Here is a 19828-nt window from a genome sequence, read left to right as displayed (position 1 = left end):
AAAATACCACAGGAAATGAACCAGTCCAAACTCACCTCCTTTTTATAAAGCCTTTATTCAATATTGTTTTTGTGTATTCAATAGGTTGGACACAAACTGTACAGTGCAGACAAACTGTTTGCATAATATGTAAAGTTAACTGTACATTTACCGACACACAAGGTAATCTCCTTAAAAGGTTGGCACCAGTCACTTTAGCTTTTGGCTGATAGCTGGTGGGGGTTTGCACAGGGAGGATAAAACATGCTGCTGCTCTGATATTAGATGTTCTTAGAGCAGGCTTAACATTCAGCGCACAGGTACCCTATATCGCAGAGGAAAACTGGATATTATAGCATTTCATGCATGCAAAATGTGTCTAATTTATCCAAGTTTGTGCATCTTGGAGAAGCAAACCTAGAAACAGAATTCTCCTCAAGTGAGACAAGTGGATTTTTAAGAAATCTGTTGTATAATTTGCAACAAATTGAATTTTTATGCTGATTTTAATCCATCACAATTAAAGGGACACAAAGAATGTCAAAGTTTCGCAATCATGCGGTTATTTTTAATAAATGTGACATTTTGATCCATTGGAGTAAAATTTAGACATGCATTAGAGTACATGTCTGACAGCTCTGGGAGTAAAACACCTTTATGTTCTCCAACTGTGCAAACTAACAGCAAGATATGAGCCAAAAACTCCCAAGTACCCCTGGTGTTTCTTTTGATTTCATAAAATTACCACATGCATAAGCCCCGCCCACCCCCACAAACACCACTTCTGCCAGCTTTCCTCTTTTCAAATCCATGCAACAAGTGGGAACCGTTCCAAACAGAGGGACGACGAGACAGAGGAGGAGGTGACGAAGGTGGGAGTAAGATCTCCAGATGCTTGATTACACAACAAGCAGAAAGCGACGGCAAGCGCGGTTCCAGTGAACAGAAGATTGGGGGGGGGGGGAATCAAAGGATAATTGAAAAGTAAAATAGGCTGAAGTTGTATCTGCTGCATGTGTTTCTATGAGAGTGTGGGATCTAAGTGCCTGGAGAGAATGGGATGAGAGAGCTGTCTTGAGATTCAGATGAAATAAGGCAGTCTTTTTAAAAAGGACTAAAGCAGAGAAGAAGAAGAAAATGAAAAACCTGAGGGAGGCCAGCTACATCATAAGCGCTAACCATTACATGTTCCCTAAAGTGCTCCTGCGTTGCAGTGGTCAGGTCACAAAGGGATTTTTTGTGTGTGTGTGTGTGTGTCTGCCCCTTTCTTTTCGTGTCCATTTTGTGCCTCCTGACTTGCAGGCGAACTAAGATGGGTACATGCATGCTGCCACGAGAGCATGGCTGGGTACCTGTATGTGGAAATTAAAAGTCACCCTGGTTACTGCGATTGCTCACTTCTAATTTAGTCAGCTGCTCTCTTCCTGTGTGGAGCGGAGTCTTTCATAATTGTAGCCCTGGCATCTGGCTAACCACCAGCGGAAAGGAAATCTCTCAGGAGATGCTGACAGTAATTGCGCCAGTGGTTCTTTGAACTCTGATTAGCAGCATGGAAAAAGAAAAAAATATTGGAGAAGCGTCTTTGGTCAGTATCCAGGAAACCGGGCCTTTTTCTTCATTTTTCCCTTTCTTCCTCTGCCCTTAAACTGTATTAATTTGTGAGCATATCCCCACAGATTTTCGCCAACCACTTTGGCTTGATGGGAACCCTGGGATTGCCCTAACAAGCAGAGCTGCTCTGACTGGAGACATAAAGCTGCTTCGCTAAACTGGCCAGCAGTAAAAGGGACAAGCTATCAACTGCAAAAATAAAATCTTACCAAATATTTTTGGTCCAGTTTTTAGTGCAAATATCCTAGTGCTCTTGAAATAAGACAAAGCTAACTCACAAGTAACTTTTCGGCAAGATATACACTGTAAACAACACAATAAGTTGGGTTTACAATTAAACCTAATTATTTACAAGTAGCAAATTATTTCCTGACAGACTTTTTTTCCTCATATTACATAGGAAATAAATTACTGACCTAAAACAAGCATCTATATCTTGCTGAAAAGTTATTTAGTTTTGTCTTATTTCCAGTGTACTAAGATGTTTGTGCCAGAAACTACAGCAAAAAATACTTGGTAAGATCTGACGTTTTTGACGTAATATTTGAACAAAAACGGTCAAATCACCTCGTATCATGTCTAACAGATAAGGTTCTGCTCAGAGATGGATAGCTGAGACAATACAAGAAAAATAAATGGGAATAGACCGACGTCAAAATTATTTGAACCTCTAAAACTTTTTCACATTCTGTCAAGACGAATATGTTCATTTTACTGGGTTTTTATGGAAGAACCCAATAAAGCTGGATTGAATGAACTCACTTTAACTGATAAAATGGTTTGAAATATTTGTGTGAAAACATTTAAGGGGTATAAATAGTTTTTCCAAGCCATTGTATGTGATTGTCAGGGTTTATTTTATCTTTTTTTTTTTTTTTTTGCCCCCAACTGTGACACAACAGTTAATAAATAAATGTTACATCCACATTTCTTTGACATGAGACGAGCACAGCACCAGACTTGTTCCTCATTAATATTATTCCATATAACATTAGACAGAACAAAGCTAAAGTCAAACTTTGAGGGTAGAGAAATTAAGGATCCACAGCTGGATCTTACAGCTTGATCCAAGCTGGGTTTATGAGAGGCACTCGCTTTGCCATTTCTTTTCATTTTCCTCTCCTTTTTTATTGTCTTTACATATTAGCACAGAAAGTGGTTTATTTTCCTTTAAGCCCCCCCATTTAAAGGCGAAAAGAAAACACCTCTGTGACCACATCAGTCCGAATGATGGCTCATGTAAGAAGATGTGCTGCTCGACCACATATCTGTACATGAATGTGAGATGCAGTTAATGAGTTCAGCGAAGGAGAGAAATTACGTGGCGTACGTGAGAACCGAATCTTTGAAATGTCAATTGGAAACACTGTGAGGTCTGTAGCACCCGGCTACGTCCGGCTCGGATAAACAGCGTCCGCGCGCGCCGTTTCACCTGCTGAACAGATGCAGACCTGTTGCCAAGGCTTGAGACGCCGCTGCTCGTTTGATGTGCGAATGAATCACAGCAGCCTTGATTTCTGCAGGGAGGCTGCTTTGTCCTGTTGCCGCTTTGTAGTTGTGGCAACGTCGACGCAGGTCATTAATCTTCCGCAAACAGGACAGTGTTTCAATCATCTGATTAAAATGCAAAAGGGGTTATTTTGGTTCAAAATTGGGATTCAAAGCGAGAAGAGATACACAGTGTCTGTTTTAATTGCTTTAATAAGCAGACCCTGAATGCCTTAATATGCGCCTGCTATTAATCTCAAAGTGGGATCACAGTATGACAGCATCTCCTCCTGGGATATCTGGAGGAGGAAGCGACTGGCATCTAGTCTTGCGGTCAAAGAAATATGAGGAAACATAAAAGTCCCAGAACAAACTGGCTTTCACAGTGAGAGGGTGGATTTAGGATTTTTCTCACAAACTCAAGTGTTACTTTGGGGATTTCAGGATAATTAATTAACTACTAGTGTCAGTGAGAAAGGCCTGGTTTAAAAAAATTAAGGTAAACGACGTAAATCCTTTTAGAGAGAAGCCAGAGAAAGTGCAAGAATGATCAGATTTTTCCCACTGAAGAAAGGCTTCTACACTTTTACTTCACTTACATTTTATTTTTATTTAAATGAATGATTGAAATGAAATAGTTGTATTCTTAAAGTTATGAAATTATACTTTGCATTGTATTGCAATAGACCAATTTACAGATTTAGGTAGTAACTAGTTCTATTTGCTTGAATAACTTTTTGAAAAAGTGTACTTTTAGGACTATTTGTACTAAGCTGTTACTCTTACTTGAGAATTTGAGTATCTTCCCGTCAACATGAAATGATTGAAGTTTTGATCAGCTAGTACTTTAGCAAAATACTTTTTTACTGAATAAGTAATTTTAAGGTTAATGGAATCGCAGCTACTGAAAGGACCCAAGCTTGAAGCTTCTACCCTCTAGCAACATCTTCCACACAGAAGAGTGTTGCTACTAGTGTGACCTGGTAGAATTATGAGGCGTTGCCAGATCACAAAGTAAATGAATCTTCATTTGTTTATGACCAATTCTGGTCACCAGACACTTTCTCAGTACATCTCAAGTAAAAATCACTGCAGTTCCGCATAGTTGCAGCAATACAAATACCTGACATAAATGCACATAAGACTGTTTTACACTTCAGATTTACTTGTGAATCCTGATATGGCAGTATTTTGTGTAAAAAGAAAATGCCACCACAAGATCTCATATTGGCCCATCTAACGGTGTGCGATTATTTCGGTTTGTGATCAGTAAAAACATTTAAGTCGCTTATAAGTTTGAGATTTCATCAATAAATGTGCAGGCTGGTTTATGGCCAATTTGTAATGGAGGTGGGAAGATTAGAGTTGGAGAAAAACCTTGGATTTACATTCATGCCAGGCATAAGACTACATGTGGGAACTTCTGCTTTTCTTTAAGCCACTGTGGATCAAAATTATACATACGATGAAATAGAAGTACTAATAAACAGTTTCAATTGGTGGAGTTTAGAAATAAATCATTTTTGTCTGGTTTTACAGTTGTGTGGATCGGTGACGGCCAGACTGCAGCTGAAAAAGGCACCTATTGTTTTAAGTGTTAGGAGGAGTTATCAGTAATTGAGGTAAGGAGGGTTGAAGTAATTCAGGAACAGACATAATTATTTGACATCAAAGCAAGTGAAACATGAAAAATGGAGTTGAGTAAATGGGCAAGAGAGTAAACACTGGGGGACTTTCTGAAATAAAAATCCCTGTTTGTGATGTTGAAGCCCCTCATTTTGGCAGGTAATTCGGAAATTCAGATGTATTTTTCAATGTGGCACTTCTGCTCCATGTCTTATTTTTTTTGCTTTTCAAAATAAAATATAAATAGTGCAATCAAACTACTTAAACCCCATCAGAAGCACTAATTCCTAAGTCCTGTAGACGAAGTTTGTCTTCAACCTTCCTGAAGGAATACAACTTTTTTTTTTTTAAATCGAGGGAAAATCAAAAAAAAAGTGTCTCGTGCTCCACAGCTGTTTTCCTTTTCATTCACAGTCTCATCTAAAGGCTCTAGGTCAGCTCGTCCCTTCAACATTTCCTACCATGTTTCATGATACACGTGACAACCAACATTTTTACCACATCTTGCACATTTTGCATCTCGTCTTCTGGGCATTTTGGTGAGATAATATTTGTAAAAATTGTAAAAAGAAAAAAAAAAAAGCAAATTTGTCACCTCTGAAAACACGCCAATTATAGATGATTACGATGCATAATTGTAGAAAAATAAAACTTAAGATTTAATATTGCCTTTTCTATTAATATGAATGTGAATGTGTAAAGAAGTCCCTGAATAATATAGAATTCAATCATAATAATTCAGCAGTTTTTGACTTTTGTTTAACTGTGAACTGAAGGTTAAACATCTGAAGAAGAGCAAAGTCACATAAACTGCATAAATGAATAATTTATTATTTTTAAATTCAGGACTCAAAGTCATTTAAAGTGTTTTTTTGTTTGTTTGTTTAAAGTGGTGGTTTTTCTTTTACTGTAAACAGTTTTTAGCCAATCCCAAATAATCGATTATTCTAAAAGCATAATCCCAAATTGAAACATTTCATCGGCTTCCAAATTTAATAAAACTTTTTACACTATAAATATGACAGGAAAAATCTGAAGAAACTCTAATTCTAGATGGATACAGGGACATAGAGGAAGAATAATGTATTTATTTTTCAAACTTTCTAAGTTTTAATTTGTGAGGTTTTAATTAGCAAACTAAATGTGAGGATTAAAGCAGGCCAAAGGGATTCATAATATATGACAACTATTTTGATACGGGAAGAGGTCGGTATGAAACGGAGATACAAAATGGCAAAGGGGCGACAGGACAAACAAGCTGAAACAATCTGGAAATTGTGCTAAAAGCAGAACGTAAGCTCAGTTTTAAGAATCTACAAATGAAAACTGAATCAGTTGTAACAGTCGGAGAACGTCTTATAAATGCTACTTCATGGGTATCAGCTGATAACACTTTCGGACCTTTAAATTAATTTCAACGTCATGTAGATAAACTCTAAAAATCCTGGACTATAAACCTGGATTATAGTGGTCCCAGTAACACAGGCTCTTTCCACGTTCAAATACCCTGTTTCTTCTTTTGTTTTCAAGTACTTGGGAAGGCAACAAGTAAAGGAAAAAGTCTACAAAAGTCCTCCTGGCCAAGGACACCGTTTGATCATATTAATCTAAATCTGCTACCCTATGTAAACACAGACTGCTACCAAGGTGCTGCAGCACCTGCAAACTTCAGATACACACCTTGCTGCTACAAATTGGGAATTCACTATAAATCATCTTCATGCGAAGACTTGTTTTGTCTTCTCTGAACTAGTTTTGTGTCTTCTTGATGAGACGTGTAGTAAGGGAGACGGCGAATGGCGAGTTCACCATATGCGATGTGCTGTTTCTTGATGCTTTTTGATGTAGTTTAAGCACAGAACATCCTGTTCCAAATCCTAAGTGATTGATGACTAAGCTTTCCCCTGAATCATCACTGTTTGGTATTTAAAACGGTCTTTCTCCTGTGTTTGTTGATGCTTTTAATGTATTTAAAGATCGAATCCAAGCGGTCGATTTGGAGTGGAGCGGAGTTTGTGTGGATGTGTGTCTGCAGCCTGGAGCAAGCAAGCAACAGAAAACTATCAGCAGAGGAAAGCAGGAGCCTTGATAAATGAATGAGTAAATAAATAAATAAGTGACCACGGACTTTTTTTTATGTCCTTTAACTGAGATCGTACGCCACTGTCCCAGTTCACCCAGTTCAGCAGCCTTCTTAACAGGAGCACTGTCCCCCTGGTCACCAGTGTCCAGCTGGCTGAGGTGAGGCAGGACGTCCAGCCCCTGTCGCTGTCCAGTCAGAGCTTATAGCTGTTTGTTTGTTACCTTTTCTTGCGTGTTTTTCTTTTTTTTTTTTTTTTGTCTGTTTTTTTGAGAGCGCAGCAGCAGGGCAAGTCTGTGGTGGTTCCTGGCGTCCAGTCAGTCGGCCAGCCAGGCAGGCAGGGAGGCTAAAAATGAGAGGTGGTGTTATGTCTCCTCCTTACTGGGTTTGCTGACTGGTTTGCCGCCATTCATGACCACGGGCTCGCAGGTTGTGCTTTTAGAAGGCGGGCCCCCTGCGAGTTTAGGCACCGCCTCTCCTACATCGTGCAATGACGGCTCACGGTACATTGCAACTATTAAAGACAGGAAGAAGAAGGGAAAGTTTGATTTAGAACATCAGATTTGATCAGAAAACAAGTAAAAACAAACACAAGTAGATTTTTTTTTTACCTTCTATGGGTTTAGGCAGGAAGTGTGCAGCTGGTTTAGTCTTCTTCACCCTGTTGCCTTTCATGATCTGTCCCTCTTTGTTGAGGCCCAGAAACCACGCCCGGCCCGACTCCTTCTGTCTGTACAGCATGGAGCTGTAGATCACGTAGTAGTTCTCAAACACCGACTCTTTAAACTTGCATTCAGGTGTAAACAGTTCCTGAGGAGATATAGATCGGATTGTTAAATTGCTTTTCCTGCAAGACTTTATTCTCGTATTACTTGAACTTTACTGTCACATGACTTTATTCTTGTAACATTATGACTATTTTCACAAGAACAAATTCTTAGGCTGGCTCATATTTCATCAGTGTTGAATTCAAATTCCAACTAAACATAAACTGTAAACTTGTCAAACAAGATGGCTGCCTTGGGTGTGCTGACATAACTCAACCTTAGAAATTTAAGGAATTAATTGGTGGGGGGAAAAAAAATCTAAATATCTAATTTTCAAAAGACAAATATTTGATAAATTAATAAGTTGGCCAGTTCTAGTTTTCATTATTATTGTTTACAAAAAAAACTCATTTGTATTCAGTATTATGTGTGAAATGTTGTCTATATAATTTCAAAAGAATTGCAGAAAAGCACCACCTCCTTTTTTTCCTTCGACATCTACAAAACAGATGAATAAAAAAATAAAATAAAACCAGCAAGCAGACTGATTCCTGCGACACAGAGCTCAAAACAGCTCATCCTACCCACCCACATCTGCTCAGCTGCTAGGTGTCAAAATTCTCTTCCGTGGAGCGTGTTTCAGTGCTGGGACATGGTGTTATTCTAACGAGGGGAAAAATCTTATCTGCCAGTGCTACCGACTGTCCCTGCAGCCACGAACGTCTGAGATAGCATCGTCTTTCTTTGAGAAGGTCAGAGATGAAGCAGCTGTGAGTGGATCTTTGTTTCTCAACACAGTCCGTATAAAAAATATATATTGATGCCTATTTTTTAATTTCTAGATCAACAGAAGAAAAGTAAAAAAGTTATTTTGGTAGCCAAATTATTTTTCTAATGCATGTCCTTTTGCTTCTCTGTTTTTCGATATCGCTTACTTCTTCATACTTCTGCCAATAATTTTTCATTTCCAGTTCTGAGGAAAATAAGCTTTTTTGGTCAAAATAGCAAAATACAGTTAGGAATTTCAGCTGAATTTTCTCAAAATAGTGACCAAACTAAACTTTTTTATAAATAAAATATATATTATCTTGAGAATTAGCTTTGTTCCATTGTAAGATTAGTTAACAAATAAACTACACTCTTTTTGAAATAATCAAACAGTTAAATATGTATTAGAGGGGTGCAATATTTGGAAAATATGTCAATGTAACAACAATACAATTAACCCAGATTTTCTGTTTTGTTGTTGAACCATACTCACACCATAGCTCATACACAGATCATACACACACTCTCTGAGCTTTAACGTCTTAGTGAGTAAAACCCAAACAATCACTCCTGTGGTCCCAGACTGGGAAGTCTTCGTCTCTGCACCGTCTCTTATTGGTTCCTGTAGGCCTCTTGCCAGATCCACAGACGCATTGTCATTCAGCTCAGGTCTGTCGGTCCGAGTCTCATAGCAACATGAGGAAGAGAGGCGACACTGTAGCTGTGGCAACCAACCAGCGCCGAGAGGGAGGGGTCAGCGGGTGTGCGTCTACAGGGAGGCCTCCGAGATAAACACAAATGCATAAACACTCGCATTGGTAATCTAACAGAGCAATAACGTGCCACATCTCATGCTCTACCACATCCACTCACGCTAACAGAGGAGTGACACGGTTATTAAAGGTATAGGCGGCTCCAGGCGGATCAGACACACACTTGTGGCTCTGGGGAATGAGCGGAGGGGTATGAAACGTGACTAAACCACTGCTTGGCAGCAAAACACAAGACAGGTGATAATGACTGAATAAAACCTCAATTTTTTTCCCCTCCGTCATGAAAACAAATTATTTTGATTCATATCAACAGAGCGGTTGCTCCCTGAACTGCTTGCTATTTTTCATTCGCGGATTGAATAACCTAATTATAAATGTATTTAGTCCTGACCTGTAACCCCGGATTCATTATTTATTTGCTTAAGAAGAATGGTCTTTGCTGGTGGGCACGAAGCAGTGCCAGAAACTTATTATTGCTGGTCAGTTAGGTCATGCATCATTTAATAGCGCTTTTAGAATAAAAGAAATGTGATGTCGGAGGCAGCGACAACTCCTCTGAAGTGTACTCGGAAAAGAATAAGTGAACTGTAAGAATGAGCCGGGATGAAAACCTCCCGGCGTCACAGGTGAGTCATTCTCACAGACGCGCCTGCCCGAATGCGTTTCTGTCGTCGTTTCTAAATAGCTCTGTTCACAAGCTGCCCACAGAAAGGAGACAGGCAGAAATGAATGAAAGAAATGGAGGGCGGGTGTGTGTGTGTGGAGGAAGAGGGAGGGGAAAAGGGTGGAAATTGGGACATGAAGGAGAGGGGGAGAGAGAATAAATCACCAAGTGAGGAGGACGACGCCTCCTGATTGGAAAAACAGCAGGAGATTCTCTCCCTCCCTTCCTGCCTGCCTGCTCTTATCTTTGTATTTCTCTCATCACTCTTTTTTTGTCTCTACGGCGTTGTGGTGCACACACGCGTGGACGTCGTTATCTTTTGAATTGCAGTCTCTAACATGCATGCACACCAGCCATGATCAGCCAGGAGATCCCATTAGCATGTTTGATAACGCGCGCCAAAACCCTCTAAGTCAATGCAGACGGCGCTTCATGCCTCGTCAATTAAGGGCCTAAAAATAAAGAATTCAGACACAAGAAGGAAAAAGCAATCTCAAGTTTTGGCACAGTGCATGGAGGTACTAATAACACAACTTGGCGACTGGATGCATAGCGGTACGACGGTTCGAGAATGTTCCAGTCAATTTGCATTCACAGCACAATAATAAAGTTGCTTTTATTTTTAGTAATCATTTTGTAATTTTTTTTGTAACCCGAGTTACAAATTAATAAGAATAGACGATCCTACCTTGTTTAATGTTGCTACACTCAACTTTCTCTTTACTGGCATGACTTTGTGATTGTAATGTGTTGTTATGCTAAAAGTTCAAGGTGTGTGAATTTTATTTTATTTCAGTAAATCAGCTTTGGCTGATTGTTGCTTCCTCTATTCCTGTTCAGCAAAATGTTTCTAACGAAGTTATGTCTACTGTTAGACTGATGGGATTTAATTTCTTGAGCAAAATGAATGGAAAGTATAAACACTACTTCATAATAATAGAAGTAGTAATCACAGCTGTGCATTAAGCTAATAAAGAATGTAAGTAACATCATTTTAGTGTGTATAGTTAAACCACCATGTTTTATATTTATAAATATGTTACATAAAGATGCAAAACTGGACAGGTAATCCATATTCTTGGATGTTTTTATGTATATTTCAGATTTATGCAGTGAAAACATGAAGAGAATCAACAAGTTCCTTCATGTAATCCAAGCAATGAACTCCAGACTTTTCCAAACTTAAGGACTGAGAACTCTAGGAAGTAAAGTATTCATATCTTAAAATTAACATATTAATGAAAGTAGTAAATGGGCCCCGATTTTCTTAATTTTGGGTGATTGGATTATACTTATCTGTGAAACCAATCTTTTTCACACAGACAAACAAAAGATAAAAAACTGTATCGGCCAAATTTGGAATTGGCCGTCAGGCTTTTTAAAAATCGATGATCGACTAGAAAACTGCAATCAGTGCATCCCTAAATCAAATGATGGCATATATTGAGAAAGAGGCCAGTCAAACCCAGAAAACTCAAAACTAGGAAGAAAGTAAATACAGAAAGGAAAACTAAGGAATCAAGAATGAAAGTTAAGAAATAAAGACAGTTGAAGGACAGAAAGAATAAATGACAACTGCGTTAACGGGAAATTAAATAAAGTCGAGAAACTTCAAGCTGCGATTTTTTCTTTTCAACCTTCTTCAGATCTGAAAAAAAAAAACTAAACTGAAAGAATTTCCAGACAGGGTAGGAATCATCACAAAATGACATTGACTGCTTTGTAAATGGCATCTGTGTGAAAACATCTATTTGAGCATTATTGACCAGTGCAGAGAAGATTTGGTTTGACTTCGGGTGAAAAATGTTGCTTATTTTCTTCTAGGGTCAGAATTTACACAAGGGACTTTGCTGAGCAAACACCTGTTTTTCACCATTGTTTTAGTATCTTTTAAAAGCCTCAGTATCAAAGCTAATTTAGTTCAACATGCATTTGTTCCTCCTGTTCTGTGGTGCTGTTTGTGTAATGATACTTTATGCAACTGAGCCCATGAAAGTATATTCGTCTGTGTGCGTCTGTTTGTGTGCACTGTTCAGGAAGTGGGTGTGTTTGTTTCCAACACCAGTTATTATCACAGCACTAATTACCCAGGGGGATTCTGGGTAAAAAAAAAAATCATTCTACAGAGCAGAATCCCAGAGAGAAAAGGGGGAGAGGACTGGAGAGAAGAGAGTTTGCTTAAGAAAAGAAGAAGAGTAAAGAGTTCTTAAGAAAGGAATGACTGATTCTGATCTGCACTGATTCAGCTACTCTAGTGAAGATCTGGCTCTTATTTTGGGTCAGCGCTGCTGCATTTGGCATCACAGGTGCTTTTTAAGAGCCGGCATTCAGAGGGATCTGAGATAAACTACAACATCGAGTTAGTGGACAAACTGAGGCGGAAAGGCTAAGGCTGCAAGTGAGCAAAACCATAACTCACACTGAAATGGTTCTGCAACTGTGGAAAACCGCAAGGTGTAAAAAAAAATATTTCCCTGGCGACAAATTAAAAGTCGAGATGCTTTTTTGTTCATTCCGTACCAAAGTTTAGCATTTTCCTGACAACCTGTGGGAATAAAAAAAAAAAGTTATTAGTTAAATAGTTGGGTAAAAGTTATCACTGGACCTCCATACATCAATACATTTCCATGACAATTTCAGGTAGGTCAGTTCTTTCCTCAGTTTAACCCAGAATAAAATGAAGAAAATGCTATTGTTTTATCCCATGTGTTCTATAAAGTTTTAGCCTCCATGATATGGTCCTGCAGATTCAAAAAAGTTCAAAGTTGAGAAAAATCAAAGCCAAAGGCCACATTAAAAACTGGCTTCTTACTGAGGTAGCACAGACCACTCTTGTGCAATAATGTCCTTTAACTCTGTAATGCTCAGCATTGTATAACCATGGTATTCTCCATATTTGCAACCTGGGGAAGGGTTGGAAATACAAGGTGAGAGCACAGAATAAGCCTGGCAGATTTAGGAAAGAAACCTCAACTGGCAACAAACTATCAAATGACTTTGCAGTGTCATTTATTGTAGCCTGAAAGAGGAATAACTCTCTTTCAGGCTGTGCACAGGAAAGGACTGCAAGGTTGCAAACCGAGAAATAACTCCACCTGTCCAGAAGAAACGCCAAAGAACAGGCTGGGGTTCTTCAGGAGACTGGCAGGTTTTTTTTTCTTTCTCTGTCCAATACCAGCTGGGAACAAGCTGGTATTTTACTCTAGAGCTCTTTCCAATACACTCAGAGAACAGCACAACATATCTCAAGGAAAAGGTATTTTTCATGGGGTTTTTTTATCCCGGTATTATTGGGCCAGTTTTCATTTTGTGCCTCTCCAGGTTTGGTTTGTTTTGAACCTGATTTATGTGTACCATGGAGGTTTTTTATCAACCATATATTTACCCAAACCTTCCAGCAAGACAGTCGACTCATATTCCACCATAATAAGAACAAGAATTAGAGTTAACCTTGAAGATGTGAGATCAAAACCACAATCAACAGAGATGTAGTGTCATACGGAGTAGTCATAAAAGAATATCATTTTAATTAAATTATACACAAAATCTTACATTTTGTGAGTGTTTATGTCAGTAATCTATCGTATAATACCAGAAATTGGTCGATATGCATCAGTTAAGTACATGACAATGAAATAATGTGTCTACAGGTGTAACCTGGATGTACATGTGAACAAAATGACTGCAACAAATTGTGCATCACATGTACTAAATAAAAAGAAATAGGATGCCCAGAAATGTCCAAAATGAAAACATTGCACTATTTATGATTCCAAAAACTGAACATCAAGTACTTTAATAATCTACAATATTTCCTCTATGTAAACTATTTTTTCAGTTTGATGAGGGGATTTTTTTGCAACAAAGAAATTATTTAATTTATTTAAATATGGTAAATTGCTGAATGATACATCCTATAGTAATATAGTTACTATGGTAATAGTAATAACCTCTATCAGAACTTGTTTTTTTGTAAAACTGTCTTGTTTCAAGGAGAATCTCCACAGGTTTTTAAATTCTTTGAACTTGTGAAGAACATTTTTAAGTCAATCAATAAAAGCTGCTATTCCGTCAAATAAAAGCAAGATGTAATTATGGTCATATTTTCAAGGCTCACTTGTAACTGTGAAGTCTGTCCTGCGGTACTTCCATGTTGCAATTTATCAAGTGGCATCCTTGAAGAGCATCAATAGCTTCCAAGTAACTCATTTATTCTGTAGTTACTGGAAAATATACGTTTGTCACAACTCACATGTTGTACCACCTATTCTCTGTGCCACTTCTCCCTCCTTTCATCTGCTTGGATGTAGACGTTGGCGGGTCTTGATCTGTCTGAGCGCCGCACGGTCTGTGTTATGAATGGAGATGCACACCTACGTACACAGACATGCGGCTGACACACACCGCTTGATTTGTACAGAGCACACACCTCCGTGTTTGCCGAAAACATCCTGTTCTAAGGAAACATGCGGCGCTCCAGACAGATTGGAGAAAAAATTTTATGACAGGACTGCAGCATTCAAAAAGGTGCAAGTCCTCTCTCTGTGCCACAGCACTGAAACAAAATCTTACACAGTAGAGAAAACTTGTGAGACGGACCCTGGACTCTAAAGAGGAACGGTCAAAGATCTCCATTCATTTGAATTCATGGCATGGCTGAAGACCCAATATGTTATTAACTGTGAAACCTTATTCTGGCAATACACTCCACTTGAAATCCTATTTAATCAACTGAGCGTACACTGAATGGATCATGAAACAAATTGCACAAACATCTTGAGGATTACCAGCGAAATCAGATTCATGAACTCACTTTTGATGCTACAGCAAAGGATGTGCCATGTTGACTTACAAAAATGAGTAAAAAAAAAATAACTTTGGTATGACTGGTTATTTGGTTTGGATGTATTTGGGATAAAATTACCTTCAAATTGTTTTAAGAGTAAGTTTTTGTTATTGAGAAGGTGACAGGATGTGATTAGTTTCTACTGTTTTTTTCTAACACTTTATATTTATAGACTGAATCCACTAAAATATGAAAGAAAGGTGCTAACAATATGGTTGAGTGAATTAAATAATCCAACTAATACTACCAAAATGCTACCAAGTCATTTGAAATTAATCAAATTTGAGTAAAATTCACAAAAATTTGATCGATTAAGAGTCAAGATCTTGAATTTAAGGTGGCTTTGTGTCCTTCAGCAACAAAGAAGTAGATGGTCATACTTAAAGAGCAGCAACATGAAGATGAGGTAGATTCATTTAAAAAGCCTCCCTACCCAGGGCCTAATGTAAGAATCCATTTCCATTTCTAATGCTGGAGGTAGACGGTCAGCAAAACTTCAGTTTTAAAAAACATAAGGGTAACAGCTGTAATTGAGCCTCACTAATTATGCTGACAGTGCACACCACACATGTATATTTGCATAGTGTAGGCTACAGAACAAATTTAACCTCAACAAACATATGTGTGAAAATAGGTTGAAAAATGAGGAAAATTTCATTGACGTCTGTTTTAAAAAAACATCTTTAATTCACTTACATGTGTGGGAGTTGATATGCTTTCTGAATATATAGTGATGCATAGAAATGTTTGGAAAAATTCAATAAATAAAAATTTTTATTGAGATATTTATCACGTTTAATTAATCCTTTTCTTTACAATTACAACTCATCAAGAATTATATTAGCTACATTTCCCATTCTAGTCTATGTCCTTCTGTGTGACTCAAACTGATTCACATTCAAGGTTTGCACAATTTTTTATAAATGTATGGAATATTTTAAGCATATTAATTAAAATGTGACCATAGGTTTTTGGTCTAAACTTGTTAATTGTTATCAGTCATGACTGTTATTAATTATCTAATTTTATTTAAAAAAATTCTCATGTACTTGTAACCTTTTTAAGAATTTAGTTAGTTTTATTGTGTTTTCTAAACAACTCTCAGGTATACTACTGTGCATTACTGATTTTATTTGCATATTTATAACATCCTACATGAATGAATACTTCAGGGTCATTAAAACACTGATTCTTAAGGAGGAAGGTCGGCTAATATATAAATATAAGCAAAGGCACCTGAATTTACTCTATTAATATCAATCTTCTCTCATAACTTTCTCCAATGAGCACCAACTTAGTTGACAAACTCAATTTCCTCTTTCACCTTTCTTCTCACATGCTCCCACCTAACACCCAGGGACACACATTCGTCTCCTTTCGTCTCATACACACACAGTCCCAGACTTCATCAGCACTTCTTTTCCCCCACTTACCCCAGCATGCTTCATAATTATCACATAGCAGCTCATTGCACACAGCGCCATCTGTTACTCGAACGCATGCGCATCCCAACGCAGCAACAAGACGCTGTCAGATTTTGAGTTAATAAAACCTAGCATGCGTGGCCAAATCTGCAGCAACTGTTTTAAATAAAGGGGATAAGGAATTAGCCCTAAAGGAGTATTAATCTATCATGAAGCAACATCCTCATGCAAAAACATTATCTGAATATAAATACTCTGCGTTTAAGCTGGAAAAGATTTTACCTTTTTTTATGCCAAAATGAGAAATCATCTGTAGCCCAAAGCATATTTTACATTATTCTGTGGCTCCGAGGGTGAAGCTGAAATATATTCGTGACTGAGAAAGAGACAGAGGCTTGATACACTGGAGAAGATGTGCTGAAGTGGTTGAATACCATGAACTTTAAGCCAAACTTTCAGGATTGACTGTGACACATTCGTGAAGAGGCTGGATGGAGTTGAATTAACTGGAAAGTGGGGATGTGAACCACAGCTGCACAATACATTGTGAAAAGATCACTATTGCAATATCACTGTTTATCCCAAAAAGACTGTTTGGAGTACAAGGATTCATCCATCCATCCATCCATCCATCCATTTTCTAACACTCTTGTCCTGAGTGGGGTCAGGAGGTGCTGGTGTCCATCTCCAGCTAACCTTCCGGGTGAGAGGAGGGGTCATCCTGGACAGGTTGCCAGTCTGTCGCTAGTGCAAGAATTGTTGGAGAATATATTCAAAATGTTATGAACTAGGTAAAATTCAGCCAGCTGGATAGAGTCCCTTACACTGGAATGCATGTTTGTTGCAAAAAAAGACATTTTTGTCTAAAGTGAATTGTAAAGCCCCTCAAGATTTTTTTAAAGTGCTGGAAATCAAGATGTTTTATTTTTAATAAGGGCTAAATTTCTCGCAACAACTTCTTACAACAGAAACAGTGAGGTACCGCACAAAGTATTTGTTATTCTGCTTTTTAAAAATTTATTTCTTGGCAAGTAGGACCACATCTATCTGGTGACTTTCACTCATAAAAAGACTTTGCTGCATCCAAATCTGCTTCTAATGGGTTCAAGCACTTTGAATTGTCCTTGGCTGAAAGGTGCTATATAAATAAAGTTGCCTTGCCTTGCCTTGCCTTATGGGTAAACAAGTAATATTTTATCAAAGGAGCGACCCAAATACTGTTCTTACTACCATTTTAAAATTTTTACAATTCCATTTCTTATTTTAAAAAAAAAAAGAATCTGACTGTTTAATTAAAATATTGTATTCTTAGTTCATTGCTATGCAGATAAAAACAGTTAACATAATTTTTTCTGATTTGATTTTTTTCTGTATTTAATCTAAATTCTTTTGACATGGGAATAGTTTTAACTCAACAATTTTGATTCTTAATTGAATTGAGGTCTGGACTTTGATTAAGACATTCTAACGCAAGAGCATGCTTTGACTAGACCATTCCATTGTAGCTCTGGTTCTCTCTTTAGGGTCATTGTCCTGCTGGGAGCTTTCTGCTGCTGCAAGAATTTTCAGACATACTTCTAAAGAAAATTTAGGGAACAATGCATTACTTTCCCTTCACTTCATAATTTTAACTTTTGAGGTATAAAACCAACAAAACCAATTGAGGCTTAAAAATGTAAAGTGAACAAACTCTCAGAAAGCTTCAAGAGGTATGAATGCATTGCAGCATGTTCTGAATAAATGCTGTAATGCATGTTTTTCTCCCTTAAATTCAGAAGAAAAGGATGAAATTAATGATCATTAAAAACATAAAACAAAAACTAGCTGCTGGGACAAAAAGCACCATAAAAGAGAAAGGAAACATGCTGACTTCTGCTAGCTGACATCCTGCATTGTCATATTTTTCCTTCCATTTGGAAAATGTGGTGCCCTATCCCGAATATTTTACAGAAAAAACCCACTGACAAGTCCTCCTTGTTTCTCTGAAGTTAAAGGCACTGTGGCCTGATCCATATCTACATCCTGTCACCTCCACCATGCCTCGATTCGGCAGAGGAAAAACTAACCCAATTTGTGTCCAGTAAACAAGCAGTTCACTTCATATGAAGTATAAAAAGTCAACAGCAGAGCTGCAGTTCATTTGTGGAGGCGCCCTCGTAACGTTTAATGAGCATCTCTCCAGCCTGGCCACGCCATCCTTACCTGCCAGGACCTACGGAGCAGCCAATTAAACATCAAGCCACGCTGACATCAGGATGAATTAGAACTGCCGTTGATGATTTATACATTCATTATCATGGAGCTGCCAGGTCCCCAGTCCTCGAGATGGAACGCGATCAAACGTTCTCACTTTTCCTCTCCGTGTGCAGCTTTGGAGGGGACTTCAGCTGTGTGCGAACGGAGGGACTCCCCCTCTTCAATTATTTACAGGAAGCCCTCATGCATCTGTGACTTTCAGCGACAGGCTGAGAAAGCCCAGCAGAGCGGCGCAGAGCGCCGTTAGTCCTCTTCCCAATTACTATTTTCTCTTCCTCTCATTCCTTTACAAACAATGTTTCCTCCTCTCAATCCTTCCTGGTTCTTGTCCAACTCCCTCATCTGTTTACATGGTTTGCTTTTCCTCTTTCAAATCTTTTCTAAAACAGTTTTTACCCTGCCTTTTCTTTTCCTTTCTCATATACAAACCTACTCCCTCTTTGTACCTTTGTTCCTCTCAGCTGTCATGTTCGTTTCCCTCATTTAACCTCTCCCCCTCCCGCCCGCTTCTATTCCCCCGTCCCCTCAATCACCGATCCTCTCATCACCTCTTGTCCCTTCTTGTCATCTTCCCCCCAAAAAAGAAAAGAAGGGGGAGGAAGGAGGAATGAAGCAGGAAGTAAGGGGCATCGGTGGATGAGTGTGAACTCCTTCTGAAGAGTCAGCATGGAAATAATTCATATTCTGCTCCAGCGTACCCACGCCTTCCCTCTGTTCTTTGCTGCTCTGCTTGCTCTTCACCTCCTCCTCTATTTCTCTGTCAAACCTCGTCTTTCATAGTGCTCTCCCTGTCTCCTCACAGTAATTTTGCTTTTGATTTTACCATTTTCACATCTGCTGGCATTTGCTGAGATGCTTCAGGCAAGGACACTGAAACACATCACTGTCAAATTCACTCAAACTGAAGGAATATTTGTCATTCAGGCAGATTGATTGCCTAAATGTTTTCCTGATTATTAATGTCAAGTAAGGTCTTGACTGTTGTTTCCTAATTACTCTTTAATTTTCTAAAGACTAAGTTTTATACACATTTTTATCAGTAAATGTGGAAGGTGCTGCATATATATTTGAAATAATGTCATTTTAACTGATTATATAGGGAATTAATATATATGTATATATTTTTTTTAGGATATTTGGATACAACATTTTGTAAAATTTGTTACAACCTTTGTAAGCCCTTATTTGGTGAACTAAATAAGTTCTAGAATTCATTTGAATTAAAAAAAACAAGACTATAGAAAACCTTTCTGTCACAGTTGGCCTTGGAACATGGCCTGAACAATATTGACATTCAATAAGCCACATCCCTCCTTAGGAAGCTCAGGTAGTTTCCCAATGTCGTCTCACACCTACGATCACAGCTGAAGTCAACAGATGCATCATCTCCAAGCCCCACTGGCCAACAACTCACCCTGGTGGATAAACCCGGGCCGATATTTCCGTCTAATTAAAGTCCCAAAGGGGACAGCAGTGCATCTAAAACCAAGAGGAACCAAACGCGGTTCGCAGCAGGGCTGAAGACGACAGCTGTGATGGCGGACGG

General features: G+C 38.4%; 1 protein-coding gene across 4 annotated transcripts in view; it reads right to left on the bottom strand.

The window, feature by feature from the left end:
• Positions 1 to 19828, bottom strand: part of LOC122826872 (fibroblast growth factor 14-like) — a 65645-nt gene that overhangs the window by 14067 nt on the left and 31750 nt on the right. For 2 of the 4 annotated variants that reach the window (XM_044109214.1, XM_044109215.1), the window contains exons 5-6: positions 7396 to 7594; positions 7167 to 7298 (exon numbers count right to left, since the gene is read on the bottom strand). In XM_044109214.1, the coding sequence (XP_043965149.1) occupies positions 7167 to 7298; positions 7396 to 7594 (331 nt within the window). Of the gene's footprint in view, positions 1 to 39; positions 7299 to 7395; positions 7595 to 19828 lie in introns of those variants that run through there. The other 2 variants (XM_044109212.1, XM_044109217.1) reach the window with 1 other exon arrangement.

Source organism: Gambusia affinis, linkage group LG24 (assembly GCF_019740435.1).
Source record: "Gambusia affinis linkage group LG24, SWU_Gaff_1.0, whole genome shotgun sequence".
Classification (NCBI taxonomy): Eukaryota; Metazoa; Chordata; class Actinopteri; order Cyprinodontiformes; family Poeciliidae; genus Gambusia; species Gambusia affinis.
Note: the sequence above shows the minus strand (reverse complement) of the source record. Positions and strands in the feature narration are given on the sequence as shown.